General features: G+C 34.2%; 9 protein-coding genes across 9 annotated transcripts; 4 read left to right on the top strand and 5 right to left on the bottom strand.

Annotated features, from left to right (window-relative positions):
* Positions 1 to 27: 27 nt before the first annotated feature.
* EIN_372110 (rap GTPase-activating protein, putative) lies at positions 28 to 2390 on the bottom strand (the record flags this gene model as incomplete). Its single annotated transcript, XM_004259512.1, has 5 exons — positions 28 to 290; positions 352 to 990; positions 1071 to 2079; positions 2293 to 2321; positions 2375 to 2390. 5 exons carry the CDS (start codon positions 2388 to 2390, stop codon positions 28 to 30), a joined length of 1956 nt encoding a protein of 651 aa, XP_004259560.1.
* A 159-nt stretch (positions 2391 to 2549) lies between these two features.
* On the bottom strand, positions 2550 to 2962 carry EIN_372100 (40S ribosomal protein S20, putative; the record flags this gene model as incomplete). Its single annotated transcript, XM_004259511.1, has 2 exons — positions 2550 to 2603; positions 2660 to 2962. 2 exons carry the CDS (start codon positions 2960 to 2962, stop codon positions 2550 to 2552), a joined length of 357 nt encoding a protein of 118 aa, XP_004259559.1.
* A 440-nt stretch (positions 2963 to 3402) lies between these two features.
* On the top strand, positions 3403 to 4135 carry EIN_372090 (protein-S-isoprenylcysteine O-methyltransferase, putative; the record flags this gene model as incomplete). Its single annotated transcript, XM_004259510.1, has 2 exons — positions 3403 to 3430; positions 3474 to 4135. 2 exons carry the CDS (start codon positions 3403 to 3405, stop codon positions 4133 to 4135), a joined length of 690 nt encoding a protein of 229 aa, XP_004259558.1.
* A 101-nt stretch (positions 4136 to 4236) lies between these two features.
* Positions 4237 to 4952, bottom strand: EIN_372080 (hypothetical protein; the record flags this gene model as incomplete). The annotated part of the gene is made up of 2 exons (XM_004259509.1): positions 4237 to 4722; positions 4764 to 4952. 2 exons carry the CDS (start codon positions 4950 to 4952, stop codon positions 4237 to 4239), a joined length of 675 nt encoding a protein of 224 aa, XP_004259557.1.
* A 763-nt stretch (positions 4953 to 5715) lies between these two features.
* On the top strand, positions 5716 to 6921 carry EIN_372070 (hypothetical protein; the record flags this gene model as incomplete). The annotated part of the gene is made up of 1 exon (XM_004259508.1): positions 5716 to 6921. One exon carries the CDS (start codon positions 5716 to 5718, stop codon positions 6919 to 6921), a length of 1206 nt encoding a protein of 401 aa, XP_004259556.1.
* A 236-nt stretch (positions 6922 to 7157) lies between these two features.
* EIN_372060 (hypothetical protein) lies at positions 7158 to 8624 on the top strand (the record flags this gene model as incomplete). The annotated part of the gene is made up of 1 exon (XM_004259507.1): positions 7158 to 8624. One exon carries the CDS (start codon positions 7158 to 7160, stop codon positions 8622 to 8624), a length of 1467 nt encoding a protein of 488 aa, XP_004259555.1.
* Positions 8625 to 8936: 312 nt separating this feature from the next.
* On the top strand, positions 8937 to 9510 carry EIN_372050 (SUMO-conjugating enzyme UBC9, putative; the record flags this gene model as incomplete). Its single annotated transcript, XM_004259506.1, has 3 exons — positions 8937 to 9086; positions 9133 to 9315; positions 9361 to 9510. The coding sequence occupies 3 exons, from the start codon at positions 8937 to 8939 to the stop codon at positions 9508 to 9510; spliced, it is 483 nt and encodes a 160-aa protein (XP_004259554.1).
* An 80-nt stretch (positions 9511 to 9590) lies between these two features.
* EIN_372040 (hypothetical protein) lies at positions 9591 to 11342 on the bottom strand (the record flags this gene model as incomplete). The annotated part of the gene is made up of 2 exons (XM_004259505.1): positions 9591 to 11180; positions 11229 to 11342. 2 exons carry the CDS (start codon positions 11340 to 11342, stop codon positions 9591 to 9593), a joined length of 1704 nt encoding a protein of 567 aa, XP_004259553.1.
* A 1546-nt stretch (positions 11343 to 12888) lies between these two features.
* EIN_372030 (hypothetical protein) lies at positions 12889 to 13518 on the bottom strand (the record flags this gene model as incomplete). The annotated part of the gene is made up of 1 exon (XM_004259504.1): positions 12889 to 13518. One exon carries the CDS (start codon positions 13516 to 13518, stop codon positions 12889 to 12891), a length of 630 nt encoding a protein of 209 aa, XP_004259552.1.
* Positions 13519 to 14998: the final 1480 nt, after the last annotated feature.

The raw sequence follows: 14998 nt of genomic DNA, 5'->3' as shown, positions 1-14998 counted from the left end.
AATTTGATACATACACATAGATATAAATCATTTGACCTCCCTAAGAAGCATCTTCAACTGATCGTTTCTTCCTTTTGCCATACTTGTTTCGAACGAAGGAGCCATCTCCGCCATCCTCCCTCCATTGATCAATTTTCTTAATAAGAAATTTCGAGTTTCTTCGTTATGTTCGAAGTGTGAAGACTTCATAAAAGGAGGGAATGGACTCACACTGCTTTTACAAACCACGGTGATTGTGTATCCATTGTTACTCTCGTCATTAACGTCTGGTGTTACAACGACAAAGACGTCTAATTGTGAGTATGTCTTCAATAAGAGACATTGGAGTTATGTAATTCATTACTAACAAACGAGTGAAGTGTGACGTGAAGCACCTTGGGTCGAAGTACTCTGTAGTTTCCCCCTTCTCTTTAAATACTAGAACCACAACATCATTGCCTAAATGGCGCTTTTTGTCAACACGCTGCTCGTCACTTTTAACATCCGGAAGTAAGGTAGACACATGGAACATTATTTGATAACACAGAAATTCAGTAAAGTAGCTGTATGTCCCGGTTTCTCCGTTATTCACATCTAACCCTCCTTTGAATTTGGGAAACCCTTTCAATTCAATTTTCTGTGCTAAAAGGCCTAAAAACTTTTCATAAGCAGGACATCCCTCGGTGTTACGGAACATCTCATCTTCATTACTTTGGTTGGATTGACAATATAAGACACCAAATTTGTACGAACAGACAGACATCATGTCCTCAAATTTGGCGATTTCCGTTTCGAAAGTTGGTTTGTCGCTGACTCGAAGAATGTTTGAACTTTTAGTGTTGTCTGGAAAGGCTTCGTGGAATTGTTTCAGTGAATTGACTTCTTCAGGAATGAGACATCGGATGATTCCTCGTTTTGATATTATCATACCTCTTCTAAACCCATCGCATTGGCCTGGTATCACACTAAATACGACTGGCTCGTCTTTCAGAATGAAGTGTATTGAGAGGGCTATTAGTTCAGTAATTTATTATAAGAAATAGTTTTTTAATAGATTAAATTTGTTAACTATTAAGTATTAAGAAACAAACGATTTCCTTTAATAAAGCGATTGAAGAACTTAAAGTCGGCTGTGATATTCACAATATAATACTCCTTCAGTCCAGTCTTAAGCGAAGTAAATCCACTTCCGGCTTCTATACAAAATCCATTCGAAAGTACTTCAGGCAACACCAATGAATTCTTTTCCCATCCCAGTGGGAGTGTTTCATGTTGAGTGTACCAAGTCTCTTTTGGGACGACCGGTGAACTCCAGTCGTCGAAGTTCAGTGTTTTTGATTTCATTTCTTCGACGAGCGAGAAGTACTCTTGTGCGCTTGTGACTTCCTTTTTGTTTAAAAGAGACAAGGGACGTGGCAGTGGAATTTGTGGGAGCTCCCCGTTCGAGTCGAACTTTGAAAGGAGGTTTTCGCTTGATGCCGATTGAGCGGAGATCACATTTTTGAAGCCTATTGGTTCTGAGATATCCAAAGTATCGACGTTCTGTGATTTCTTTGGCATTTTGAAAAATTTTCTGACAAATGAATTTCTCTCTGTCTTTGGTGTTTTGTTGTGTTTCTCTACGTTAAGGGAGGAGATCTCTGGCGTTTCCGTCTCTTTCTTAGCGCTTTTTTCTTTTAACGTAGACAAGTGTGTAGTCGAAAATGACATCAAACTTTTCTTTCTTTTCTGCCTTTTGTCTTGTTTTGACGAGGACAAAGGGGATGGGTCTCCTACCTTTGGAGAGAGTGGTGTTGAACTTTCCATTTGTTCTGTGTGTAAATTTTGCAATGAACTTTGGCGATTTGGACAAGGTAAAATAGTCTTAGTTACTTCGTTAGTTTGAACTACTTGTTCATTAGGTGGTGGTACATTTTGCTTGATCTTTTGAACGTCAAGTTTTAATCGTTGTGGAGGAAGTTTAAGAGGAGGGGGTGGAATTTTAGTTGGAGCTAATGGTAAAGGTTTCTTAGGAGGTGGAGGGGGTGTTTTCTTCGGAGGAATGTGTTGATTAAGCAATCTGAAGTCGACATGGACTTTTGTTTTAAGATTAGCTGTGTTCTTGAAATGAGCCCCGAAAAAACAAAATTTCAAATTTTTGTTTTTTTATTAAAATTGAAAAATTAGGATGTCGGCAAATTTTTCATTTTTTTTCATTTTCTTTTTTTTGTGCGTTTTTGGGGTAAAAAGAAAATGACGTGTGTCGATTATAAAAATAATTGTTTTTTATTGAATTTTTAGTTTTGTAACTAAAGAAAAGTCTCAATTGAAAACAAAGATTTGGTCGACAATCTTGACTCTCACTTTTTCTCTACTTTTGTTATTCAGATTTTTTTGTATTTTTTATAGAAAAAACATGTGGTTTGATTCATTCGATAATTATAGTTTTCTTTAATAATAAATTACTTCCAATAATTACAACATTTGAAAAATAAAATGGGTAGTTAGAAAAACTACAAAGTATAGTAAAATGTGATGAACCAAAATAACCCTTATTAATTGTTTAAAACGAATAACAAGAGACCAATGGTTTAATCCGACATAGAGACTTCGAGTTCAACTCCTGGTTCGATTTTCAAAGCGGTCTATGAGTGAGTGACTTATTATCTTTAATTAACAAATGTTATATATAACAACAAACGATTTCCTTGACGTATTCTGGAGATGTTCTCATGCTCATGACTCTCTTGTAAATTCTCATTTGATAGTGGTCCCAAGTCTTAGAACCTTCACCGCATGGAGTTCTTCTTGTTGTGATTCTAAGGGTCTTAGTTGGGATTCTGACTGGGCCTTTGACTGCGACGCCCTTCTTCTTTCCGTTTGCTTTGATATCGGCACTCAACTTTTCAACTGCCTTGACCTTAGTCGAGGTGATGGTCATGGTAATAGTCTTAATGACAATTGGGGTAACTGGAGCTTTGACGTCCTTCTTTGTATCGGCCATTGTCAATCAAGTTCTGGTCCATCTCGGTTTTATATTTTCAAAAACCCTACCCATTTTTTGTGGTTATTTTACTATTTTTTTACTATATATTTCTTCTTTAATTATTTTTTCTTTTTTTTAGTCTTTTTGTAATAGTTTTATTATTACTTATATAACTTATGTGTTTTGTCAGAATTTATTATAATATATATAATTTTATATAGTTTTTATATAGTTTACTATAATTAGGTATTTTGTATTTTTATCAAATAGTAAAATAATATTATAAAAAACCATATTTTTATGTAAGTTTGATTATATAAATATATAATTTAATATAATTAATATATAGTTTAAAAAATACTACTATTTGTATAATAGTGCTTTAAAGTGTTAATAAAATGTAAACAATGTTTCAACACACTATAATAGAAAAATGAATTAAATAATCAAAAAGACGCATGTTGGACAAGTTAAATGGTCCTTGGAGTTTGTTGTTGTATGATGTGAAAATATTTTAACTCACTAAGAGCGCGTCGCCTTGATTTATTAGTGTTAACTGGGGTGCTAGTTGGATTGATCCTTGGTCTGAACTTTTCACTTATTTTTACAGCAGATAACATATACAAACCATTCCACATCTTCATGTGTTTGTTGTTTGTGTATCACATACTCGAGTTCACGTCTTCTGTATATCCTCGTCCTTACCAATCATCACTCCATGACTTCATGTTGTTTCACTCACCACCCTTTATGATCGCGTTCGCAGTCTCTGTGGTTGAGTACTTCATTGAGGTGCGATTATTCCCTGATTTAAAGAGTCATATCTTTGTTTCAATATTTTTCACTGTAATTGCAATCGTGTTCCAATACTTTAGAAGTGGCGCAATGTACTACGCTGGGAGTAACTTCAATCACTACATTGAGACTGAACAAAGGGTTGAACACATATTGGTCACAGATGGGTTATATACTTACCTTAGACATCCGTCATATTTTGGGTGGTTTTGGTGGAGCATTGCGACGCAAATTGTAATGCTTAATCCAGTTTCTACGGTACTCTACGCACTCGCCGCATGGTACTTTTTCTATGACAGAATACCAATCGAAGAGAGTTACTTAACACAAATGTTTGGCGAGAAGTACACAGAATACAAAAAAAGAACGATCATTGGAATCCCCTTTTTGAAATGACTCTGTTGTTATTTGTTTTGAATTGTATTACAAAGTTGCCACTAAGTATAATCCACGAATCAACCAAAAAATCTTTCAATTATATTCTTATTCCATGAAAATCACTCGTCTCTGACCAAGTTGGTAGAATCTCTAAATAGGTAGGCCGTCCTTTTTGGATCGTGTTCATTCTCAAGACGCATAGCAAGCGCCCTGGCCAACTCCACCTGGTTCTCCTCGTGTACATCATCAAACGCATGCAGCGCTCTTCTCCACCTTCTGACAACTTGATCCCATCTTCTTTTCGACGCTTTCATCCCAACATTTGGGGTCTCCGGGTCTGTGATTCTTCTTTTGTTCTTTGGGATAATGTTGATGTAGTTAACATACTCAGTTGTCATCTTCCCAAATGAGATTTGTTTGTCTCTTGCCTTCTCTCTTTTGTCCTCATCAACAATTTCTGGCGAGTGGCTTGTCCGCGGAACATACAATTCACTTGGTAAGCGTCTCTCCATATTCTTTTTACAATCTTCTTGGGGTGTAACACACACTTTGAAAATACCCGAAAAAGTGCCCGACTTGATGCCCTCTGGGAGGTTTTTATTCTTCTAAGTGTAAGAACAAAAAATTCAACAATTTAAAAACAAACGTCTTTGAAGAGAGACAAATAGTTTTGGGAATATATGAGCTTGACAGGAGTCAGGTGTACTTCAGTCTTCACAAACGCCTCTATTGTTTCGGCTGAGGCAACAGGTCTTAAAGACTTTTTTGGTTTGTTCTTTGGAGTGAACGGCTTACTATCCATCTTCAAGGAGGCGCGTGGGATGCTGCTTTCCATATTGAATTTCCACATGTTTTCACCGCTTATATCTACTTTCCATTCGTTTTGGCTTGTCAATCTCAAGATTTTAGTTATTTTTTCGTTTAAACTATATAACAAATAATAAATATAATTCAGTTAAAAAGTGCTTGTATTTATTATTATTTAAAACCATAATTATTATTTTATTAATTTTTATTAATTTTTATTAAAAAATTAGATATAATTATAATATATTTCTTTCACAAACAATTTTTATTTTTATTTAAACAAATAATTTTATAAATCATTATTATTATATTTTTAGATACCTATATTTTATAATAAATAATAATATTTTTTTAATATAAAAATATAAATAACAAATTATATTTTTTTGTTATAATAACTAAATAGCTCAATTTAAACTAAATAAGAATTTATTCCTAAACTGAAAAATATAAAACATACCAATAATAAAATAAAGAAAATATTTAGTACGCATCAAAATATAAAATGTTTTTGGTGACAATTAATACAAATTGGCAATAAATATGCATTTTTAGTTAAATGGTAATAGTTATGGAGTGAAATAACAAATAACTATCAAAAAAACAACCAATAATGTTTGATCATTACAAATTGTGGTTTAGTTTAACTTCTAGTTTATAAAACCTCAACTACAGTTTTTCCTAACACTTTCTTATTGTCATTAATATACTATATATTTATAGTAAATTTATTTATTAACTGTTTCTATAGTATCTGGTCACCTCAGTTAAAAAGAAACTTCTTGTAAGAGATGGACCCAAACGCGCCACTTCCCCTCCCGAGCGACGAAGTTGCCTTGTACCAATTTAAGAAAATTTTATCAGTCTTATCCAATGACCAGGGTATCATCACATCAATTGCCCAACTAGCCGTCGCCAATGTTGCGCACGCTGATTTATATGTTGAAATCATATCGAGTGAACTTGCTGAAGCGACTCAACCCGACAAGAGACTTTTAGTTCTTTATGTTATCGACATGATTGTTAAACTTGATGTCACTCGAATCTATATGCAGTGCCTCACTCCCTTTATATCAAATGTATTTCTTACGATATACTCCGACGCTAATGAAACAGTTAGAAATGCGCTATGGCAACTCTTTTTAACATGGTCTGGAGTATTTCCATTAGAGACATTAAATCAAATACGTATGGGTATGACGATGATATCTCAGGGGTATAGAGGGAGCGCAGCTTTCTCTATTAATAACTCCGGAAGTTACAATAAAACAATGCAACCCACGGTTATACCCGTCTCTTACGAGTCTCAACAAAGTATCCCAATTAACGTGTCCACACAACACAATGTCAATATCTCAAACCCATCGTTTACACCAGTCACTAGATATCAACAACCAATGAAACAAAACACTCAAAGGTATTCGAGTGATATGGGTAACACTAATGTGACCTTCGGAAACATCGAAACCAAAGACGAAGAAAAGAGTCTGCCACCATCGACAGACCCAGAATATATCGATAATGAGAATTTGATGGAGTCAGAGGCAAATTCAATATCTATCCCTATTGAAACACAAGCTTCTCAACCAACTAATATCCCAATTTACTCATTCAAAAGCCAAACTACTACACCTACGTATCAAACACAAAGAGAACAAAGGAAAAGTCAGAAAGGAAAAAGCGAGCAAGCAATTGGAAAGATGTGTCCGATTTGTGGGTGCAAATTTGTCGATATGGAAAGACATATGAAATATCACCAAGTCTTATCCGCTTGCGGTGGACTCCAATCACAACAACAGAATTCGTGGGACGCATTTCGACAACAAAAATCACAACAACAACAAAACACTTATCAGACTTACTGTTGCTCAATCTGCGGGAGACCACTCACCGTGTTCACTACACAAGATGGACAAATATATTTCAAAGATTGTGTAATGGACCAACAAGGCCAATTTGCTCACCAACAATGTTTAATGTCAATGACCTACCAATAGAAATAGCGTCTCATTTGTTCCATTCAAAAGAGTGTGTCATTAGTTTAATCTGATTTTATGTGGATTCCTAGTCTTGTTTTAACGGACTCTATAGTTCCACGATTTCACATGGTTGACCATTTCATTTCCGTTATAGTTTAATTATATTTAACTATAATAAAACTATATGACATTATAGTAAATAGATAATAAAAATAACTATAATTAGACACCCAAGCGAAAGAACTCAAAAAAGTATGTTGTATTTATTTTGTGTTATAACTTTGGTATTGTCTAATACATGCTATAATCCAATAGTATTGGAATTCTCAGCAGAGGACACACGATATAGTTTTGTACAACAACCGAACCAACAACAGTTGATTGATTCGTTTCCTGGATGTGGCGATTCATCGAAGAAGGTAGTGACGTGGTACCAAATTAAAAATGGGGTGAACAAACCGATTACTATTTCCCTGTCCGCCTCGTCGAATTTATCAGCGAAAAAGTTTTATGTAATTCACCGAACTTCGTTGAGAGTGTCGTCGCAATGTCCAACATCACCACTTTCATTTTATTGTGTTGCACAAACGGAAAGCGAGCAAAAAACAATGAATCTGACGTTCACTGTCCCACTCAATGGAAATGCTTATTTGGCGACGTACGAGTTTTTGAATAATGTCGACGTGCAGAGTCATTTGTTCTTGCAATTTAAAACAATTTCAGAGGAGGAAAGCTTGTGCCAAAAAGCGGATGAAGTGATATTTCCATTAACTCAAATGGTCACGGTGAAAACGTTTGATGTGATCAATGGAATGCGAAAACGAGGGAATTGGCATCGAGTTGGGGTGATGAAAAGTGGAGAGAGATATATCATCGATACTTGTGGTCGAAAATTGAATAAGCCGACTTCGATCAGAATATACGAGGATTGTGAAGGACATGAAATTAATGCGGTGACTCGGCAATGTCGCAGTGGTGTTGGGTCCCTCATTCTATTTACACCATCACACGACTACATGAAGACGTATATATTTGTCGAAACAGAGGCAGAAAGGTATGAAATCCATTTCCAGAAAAGCACTAAGAAGAGTGTAGACGAGGCGTGTCAGATGGCGATGCATATCCCTTATATCCCTTATACAATATTCTCAATACCATTTGCGCAATTTCCATTGTTAAAAAATCCATGTGTGGATATACAGGAAGAAGTCAGCACTGCATTCTTCGGAGTAACTGTCCACCCAAACCACGAAATTATTATATCGACATGTGGGTCACCTATTCAAACTACCTTAAGTGTGATGGAAGACTGTCATATGAAATGTCTTAAATTGACGGAGAAGAAATGTGTGAATGGGAAGATATATAGATACACACCAACAAACAAATTGGGACATTCTATCGTCGTTGCACTCTCTGAAACACAGAGCGAAACGTTTGGAAAGGCAAAACTCAATTTCGTGGAGAAGGAAATTGGAAAAAAGGTGGATGACGAATTACACATTGCAACAAATATGGATTATAAGACGTGGAGAACAAAGATAAGAGCCCCCTATGTCGATAAGAACGAAATCTTGATTGCACAAAAAGTGAATACCAATGGAAACGTCAAATTTTTAACGACAGTGATTGTCATTACTGTTGTTGCTGCTTTTTTACTTCTTATAGCGTATTTCTACACAAGACCATCGTTCACACAAAATGAATATGTTCCTTTTTAATTTTTGAGTTTGAGGTTTTGCGATTGAATTTAAAGATTGAAAAATTTTATTTGAGTTCTTTTTTTTCTCTCTTTTTCTCACCCTATTATTTTTTCCAAAAATCGTAAAGAAAAAAAACACTGATATCATAACTATTATAATTTACTATTAATTATAATTTATTAGTAAGAGATAATTTTTATTTTGAAGTAATTAACTACAATATTATTCTATTAATATAATATTACTATTCTATTAATATTGTATTATACAATAAATTATATTTGATAGTATATATATAACAAAAAATACGATAAGAACTAGTATAATCAAATGAGTCAAATGACAGCAGTGAGTCGGATAGTCGAAGAGCAACGTGCGTGGAGAAAAGACCACCCACCTGGATTTATTGCTCGGCCTGTACGTGAAGGTGGCAAACCCGACTTATTTCGATGGGAGTGCCTTGTTCCTGGTGCAAAGGATGTTTGTTTTCTAACGCCCAACGACACAACTTAGATTTCACAATTAGACGATATGGGAGGGTGGGTATTACCCAGTCAAAATGAATTTTTCACCGGAGTACCCTGCGGCACCTCCTCGTTGTTATTTACCCGAAGGGTTTTTCCATCCCAATGTCTTTCCCAATGGGCAGATATGTCTGAGTATATTGAATGAATCGTATGACTGGAAGCCAACGATCTCTATCAAACAAGTTTTGTTCATCTCTTCTTAATACATTCAAAACATTAACAAGTAGATTTTAGTTGGGATCCAAGACTTACTCGATAACCCAAACAAAGAGTCTCCAGCACAACACCCTGCTAATCAAGCATTTGTTACAAACATGAAAGAGTATAAAGCGGGAGTTCTCAATCAAAAGAAAAATTACTTGAAAGACACTTTATAACCCACTGTTTAATGTTCTTCGTTACGTCCTTACTTATAACTAAATCAACAATTAAACACAATAAACATCACTTATCAAGTCTATAACTCACTCTTTGTTTCTACAGTCTTTGGGATCTCTAATTTGCCAAGTCGGTCATCAATTTGACATTTTTGAAGCCATTCAGGGATTGGGTCGGCTTTGTCTGGATCCTCACATATTCCTAAAGTCTCGTCGTTGATTGTTTCTTCCGATGAGAGGTAAAACCCAGATGAGGAAGACGAGGACGAATCGTCCGAACTTTGCTCGGGTAAGAGCAACTTTGGTTGGACATATTGTTGAATTTGGTAAGCGAGTTGCTCGATGTTTAAGACGTTTGTGTTGTGCGATAGGACGGAGTTCTGATATTGGAGAAGACCAACACTTAAGACACAGAAAATAGGAAAGACAACAGAAAAAGCAGACGCAAGTGTCTGTGTTGAACGTAAGAAAAACAAGAGGGAGACCGTCACAACAGAAAAGACCAACAAGAAAATTTGTTGGAACGACCCTTCGAGGAACGTTAATACCAAACAGATCAGTCCAAGACCAAGTAACACTATGGAAGACTTCATCGAAAAGTCGTTCCAAGTACCACATGGGAATTCTTTAGCAGACACTCCATGGAGTATTCCGATAATAAGTAGATAGAAAAAGATGTAGGGGAAGTTTCCATGTATCGCGACAGGTATGGAGAGTACTCCACACATCACAGCAAGACCAAAGGTATACCAAAAAGGGCCGAGAGAGTACTTATCAGCCTCTTTCATACCTTTGTCAAGCTCGACTAAACTTGTAGACAACTTCGTCACTGTTTTGCTAAGAACCACCACTTCAGTAGTCTGCGTTTGAATATTGTTTAACTCGCGTTTGAGTATTTTGATTGACTCAATGACAAAAGGAATGAATGCCAGTGGTTCAATGGAGAGAGTGCCATCTTCCGTCTCGATGACTGCTTCTGGAATGACTTCTCTCACTTCTTGAGCAATGAACCCAAAATGTGTTGATTTCTTGTCATTCAAATAATTGAAAGAAACGCCAAACAACTTGTCAATGGTTTGTAGTGCATTCCTAATTGGTTTGATATTTGTTTTAAATCGTCTATCCGATCGTTGAAGAAATCCATTCTCAGCAAAGACCTCTCCAAAGACGTGGAGACGCTTCACTTGCTCGTTGATGTTATACACAGTCATGATATTCTCGTTGTTTGCAATCAACTTATCGCTAAAAGGTGTCGACTCGATATTGAGTTGAACTGGAATTGTTTGTGGAGAAGTCGGTAATGAGTGTTGTTGAACCGCAATAGCGTTCGTATCACCAGAGACAGAGGAAGTGTTTAAAACGTGGCTTGGTGATCCCAATTGTTCAGTAAAAGCATATTGGTCTTGTGGTAAAAATGACTGGAAAGTGTCTTGCATTTGATCGCTGTAAATGTTGACGCTTGTGTTGTTTTGGACAAATGACGCGTCGTCCTTTTTCATATCTGCAAAGTCGTAAGGCCGTCTTTTTCTGTCGGAAGACTCAACGAAGCCAATGTATGGTTTGCACAACTCTTCAATTTTCTTTTTGTCCTTGATAGACTTGAAAGGCAAATTCTCGTCGGTTGTGTGAACAGTGTGTCGCAAGTGGACATCCCAGATATGTGAGATGACCTAATAAGTTAATAAATTAACTTAATACTATAATAGAACTATACAAACGTTATACTTGGTCTTTGGGTTTTCGGTGCATCCAGGAAATGTGCAGATGTGTTCTTTAAATCTATTCCGTTTGCTATCTTCCTTGGTTGCCTGTTGTCTTTTTGTTGTGTCCATTGACTATCTTTTGAGTTTTGATTTTCTATTTTGAAGGAAGTTTTTTTATTTGTGAGGTTTTTGATCGGGTCCCGAAGTGTACCATTTTTATAATGGAATATAATGACAAATAAGAAAATTTTGACAAACTCAGGACTTTTGCTCTTCATCTGTTTGATTTATAAAAATGATTTTATTATTCAATTATAATTTTTTTATTATTAATTATAGTTGCAACATAAACAGGCATATTTTTTTTTTGGTATAAAATTCATAATTATAATTGTTGTTAGGTAAATTTAAATTTATTTTAGATTAATAAAATGGGAAATTTGACTAATTTTTTCTTATTCAAAAAAATGGTAAAAAAAGGCAATTGATATGACTCATTTCAAAAGTTATGTCCAGTTTGCCTTATATACCAACTTTAAAAATCAAAGTAATTTATTATTATATTATTCTTAATAATAAATAAATAATTATCTCTAAATAATAATAATTATTTAATTAAAAACTAATTCATATGTTTCTAATATTCAAAAATCTTTTTGTTTTTTTGGTGTTAACTTATAAATTAAAAATAAATAATTTTTATTTTATTAAAATGGTAAAATAGTAGAGTCAATTTTTAAACATTGTCCTTTCTTCAAAAGTTGTCCCTTTTGCAAAAAAATACACAAAAAATTCTTTAAAAAATTGGGAATTAGGTAATAAATCATAAAAACGGTAAAAAAACTGAAACATTTTTTTTCTGGTGTTTCGAAAAATTTCCCGATATATTCCAGTTATTAATATCTAATAACTGAAGGACAACTCTAAGGAAAGGACAAAGTTTAGAGAATGACTCTATTTTGTTACATTTGTTTTGAAAAATTTTTTAACACTTAAAATAACACCCTTATTTTTGTTTCGGCCTGTTTTTCTGGGATATTAATTCAATTTCAGATGATTTTCCTTTTTTGGCTTGTGTATTGTTGATGCATATTAAATAAACTCTAAAAAAACGGAAATTTATTTAATAAACCCGAGATTTCCCGATTTTTAGACCACTTGAATTTTGTTCAATGTTATTTAAAGTGTTAATATATTTAAACTATAAAATATAATTTTTTATCACAAATTCCAAATTATAAATGTTTTTCTGATAAACAAAAAAAATTTCCAACAAAATATAAAAATAAACTGCACCTTTTTATCACACTTTTGAAAACTATACCCTAATTAAAACCCTGAAATTCTGTTGTATTTTCGGTAATTAGTAAAGTCAAAAAAATTAATAAAATTGCCTTTAAATTTCCCGTTTTTATAGATTAAAAACCTTAAATTTTTTCTTTTAACAATCGTTTCTAAGAACTAAAAAATATGGCAGGGAACAAAAAGTGAATCTTTTATGTCACTCGAAACTTCCAAACCCCAAAAATCAAAAAAAAACGATCTCGACAATTTAATTGACTTTTTTTTTTTTTCGTCTTTTTCAATGAGAAGTGGCATTTTAGTTTTTATGGTACATAATTTTGAAAGAACCAGACAGAAATTAAAACAATTCTATTTATTTTCTATTTAAGGATCAAGCTAATACAACAGTGTTCAACTCTGGTGAGTACGACTGATTTCGTTCTAAAAACGCCATTAATTCTGGGTCAGCAGCTTGTAGTGTGACGACTCTGCACTCTGAGAGTTTACTGCAAAGGAGTCTGTTAATAAGATTACCTGTTTTGATGATAGACACTCTATTGAATATCATGTTTTTGTTTTCAATGATATTTCTAACGAGTTCCATTTTTGGTGTGTTATTCTTCCCTGAAGTGAAGTAAGTCTCGAAGAGGTACCCATATTCAAATAACAAGTCCGTCAACATGTGATGTGTTTCCATGATCTTATTGGCAGTTTGTCTTCGGATTGCGGTCTTTTCTAAGATTCCGTTGGAGATGTCTAAAGCATATCGGGCCGCACACCGCTTATCAACAAAGGAAGAGATGTCTATAGTCTCATTTCCTATTGTTATAGTTTCGACGCGGATGCGTTGTTGGGTTAAAACAGATTTCTTAGTCGGCCTAGTGATGGTAACATCACCAAACTGATTTAAAAGCGCAATGAATACGGCTTGCTGTTCAACTATATAGTCTCTAAAGCTCTTAAAAGTGCGCTTCTCATCACGGATGGGAGAGGATGCGATGGCGACGGCAGTATAACTCATTGTTTCCAAGTATGTGAATTTGGAGTTTATTGAACAAGCTATTTATATCAAGCTCCTCTATTTTTATTGAACAGAATTGAAGTTATTTGTACATTTTTATTAAATTCTGGCATATCCAAACACTACACAATAAGAAGTAGAATACAAGTCTCATGCATCAAATGAGCCTCGCAACGACGCCTTAGTCGACTTTGAACAGCGGATTTTTTGCCGCTTTGAAAAGACCCATTTTTAAAGTTCTCATTCATTCCATAGAATCAGAAGTGCACCTTTATTGCAGCCTTTTCAAAACTGAAACCCTATCTTAAAAACCAAAAATAGTGCAGCACCCTATGTGTAAAAAATAGAATCCGAGTTTTGACTTTAAGAATACGATGTTGTGAATTCTTTTTTTCTTTTTTTTTCGTTTCGTCTTATTAAGTTGGATTAAACTAATGATATATTTATTGTTAAATGTATTATACATATTAGTTCAATTATTATTAGAAAGTATTGGTAAGAAAATATAAAAAAATAATTTCTCTGTTCTTTGAAACGAAAAGAATTATAAAATATTAATAAAATAAACTTAACGATATTGTATGTTTTAAAAATTATTCAGTATTAATTTCAAACGAAACTTGGTTTGAAAAAAAACATAGTTTTAGATAACTTTTTTTCAGTCTTTAAAATAAATAAAAATCGAAAAACAATTTGAAATTCGATTTTTCTTATTCTAATTTGCCAAACACAAAAGAACAAATCGAAAATAATTACTAAAACAAATTATGACTTTCATTCAAATAGTAAAATTTACTTTATTTTTACTGTTAAAAATAAAAGTGGTGTGTTTAATGGCATTTTGCTTAGGAAAGAGCAGAACAAAACTTTTAAAACAAAAATAATATTAGACAAATTAATTATACAAAATAAAAATTTTTAAATATAATTAATTAATTAGAATATTAAATATTTTGGGGGCAGACCTTTCCCACCCTCACCCCGTCTAAATATAGAATTAATTTACTATATTTTATAATTTTATAATTATAATTATAGTAAATGGGCGTTTTGGATAATATTAGGTCTGGTTCCCGAATTCAAGAAATGCCGAAAATTCACCTCGAGTTAGTGGAAACCGAGTGAGACGGAGCATTGAAAAGAAGGCTCTGAAGGCCGCACTCAAACAGTCTGTTTGTGCACCGTTTCACCCACTTTCCAAGTCCTCCCTTGGCGCGGATCCCCCCCTGACCCCCCCGCAAGCGGGGGGGAACCACATCCGCGTCCACACAGTACGGACAGGGAAAGTGGGTGACATGGGGACGCACAAACAGTGGCTGAAAAATGGACTTCCTTCAAAAAACACTCGCGGCAAATATTTTTTTTGGTAAACGGGGTGAGGGTGGGAAAGGTCTGCCCCAATATTTTGCATTAATTTAACTTCCATTTTAACGAAAATGGTTAAAATGATTATTTTTATTTTTATTATCTTTAAAATAAA

The sequence above is a fragment of the Entamoeba invadens genome (genome assembly GCF_000330505.1).
Source record: "Entamoeba invadens IP1 unplaced genomic scaffold scaff_1105074726357, whole genome shotgun sequence".
NCBI classification, from domain to species: Eukaryota; Evosea; order Mastigamoebida; family Endamoebidae; genus Entamoeba; species Entamoeba invadens.
This window is presented reverse-complemented; position numbering and strand designations above follow the sequence as displayed.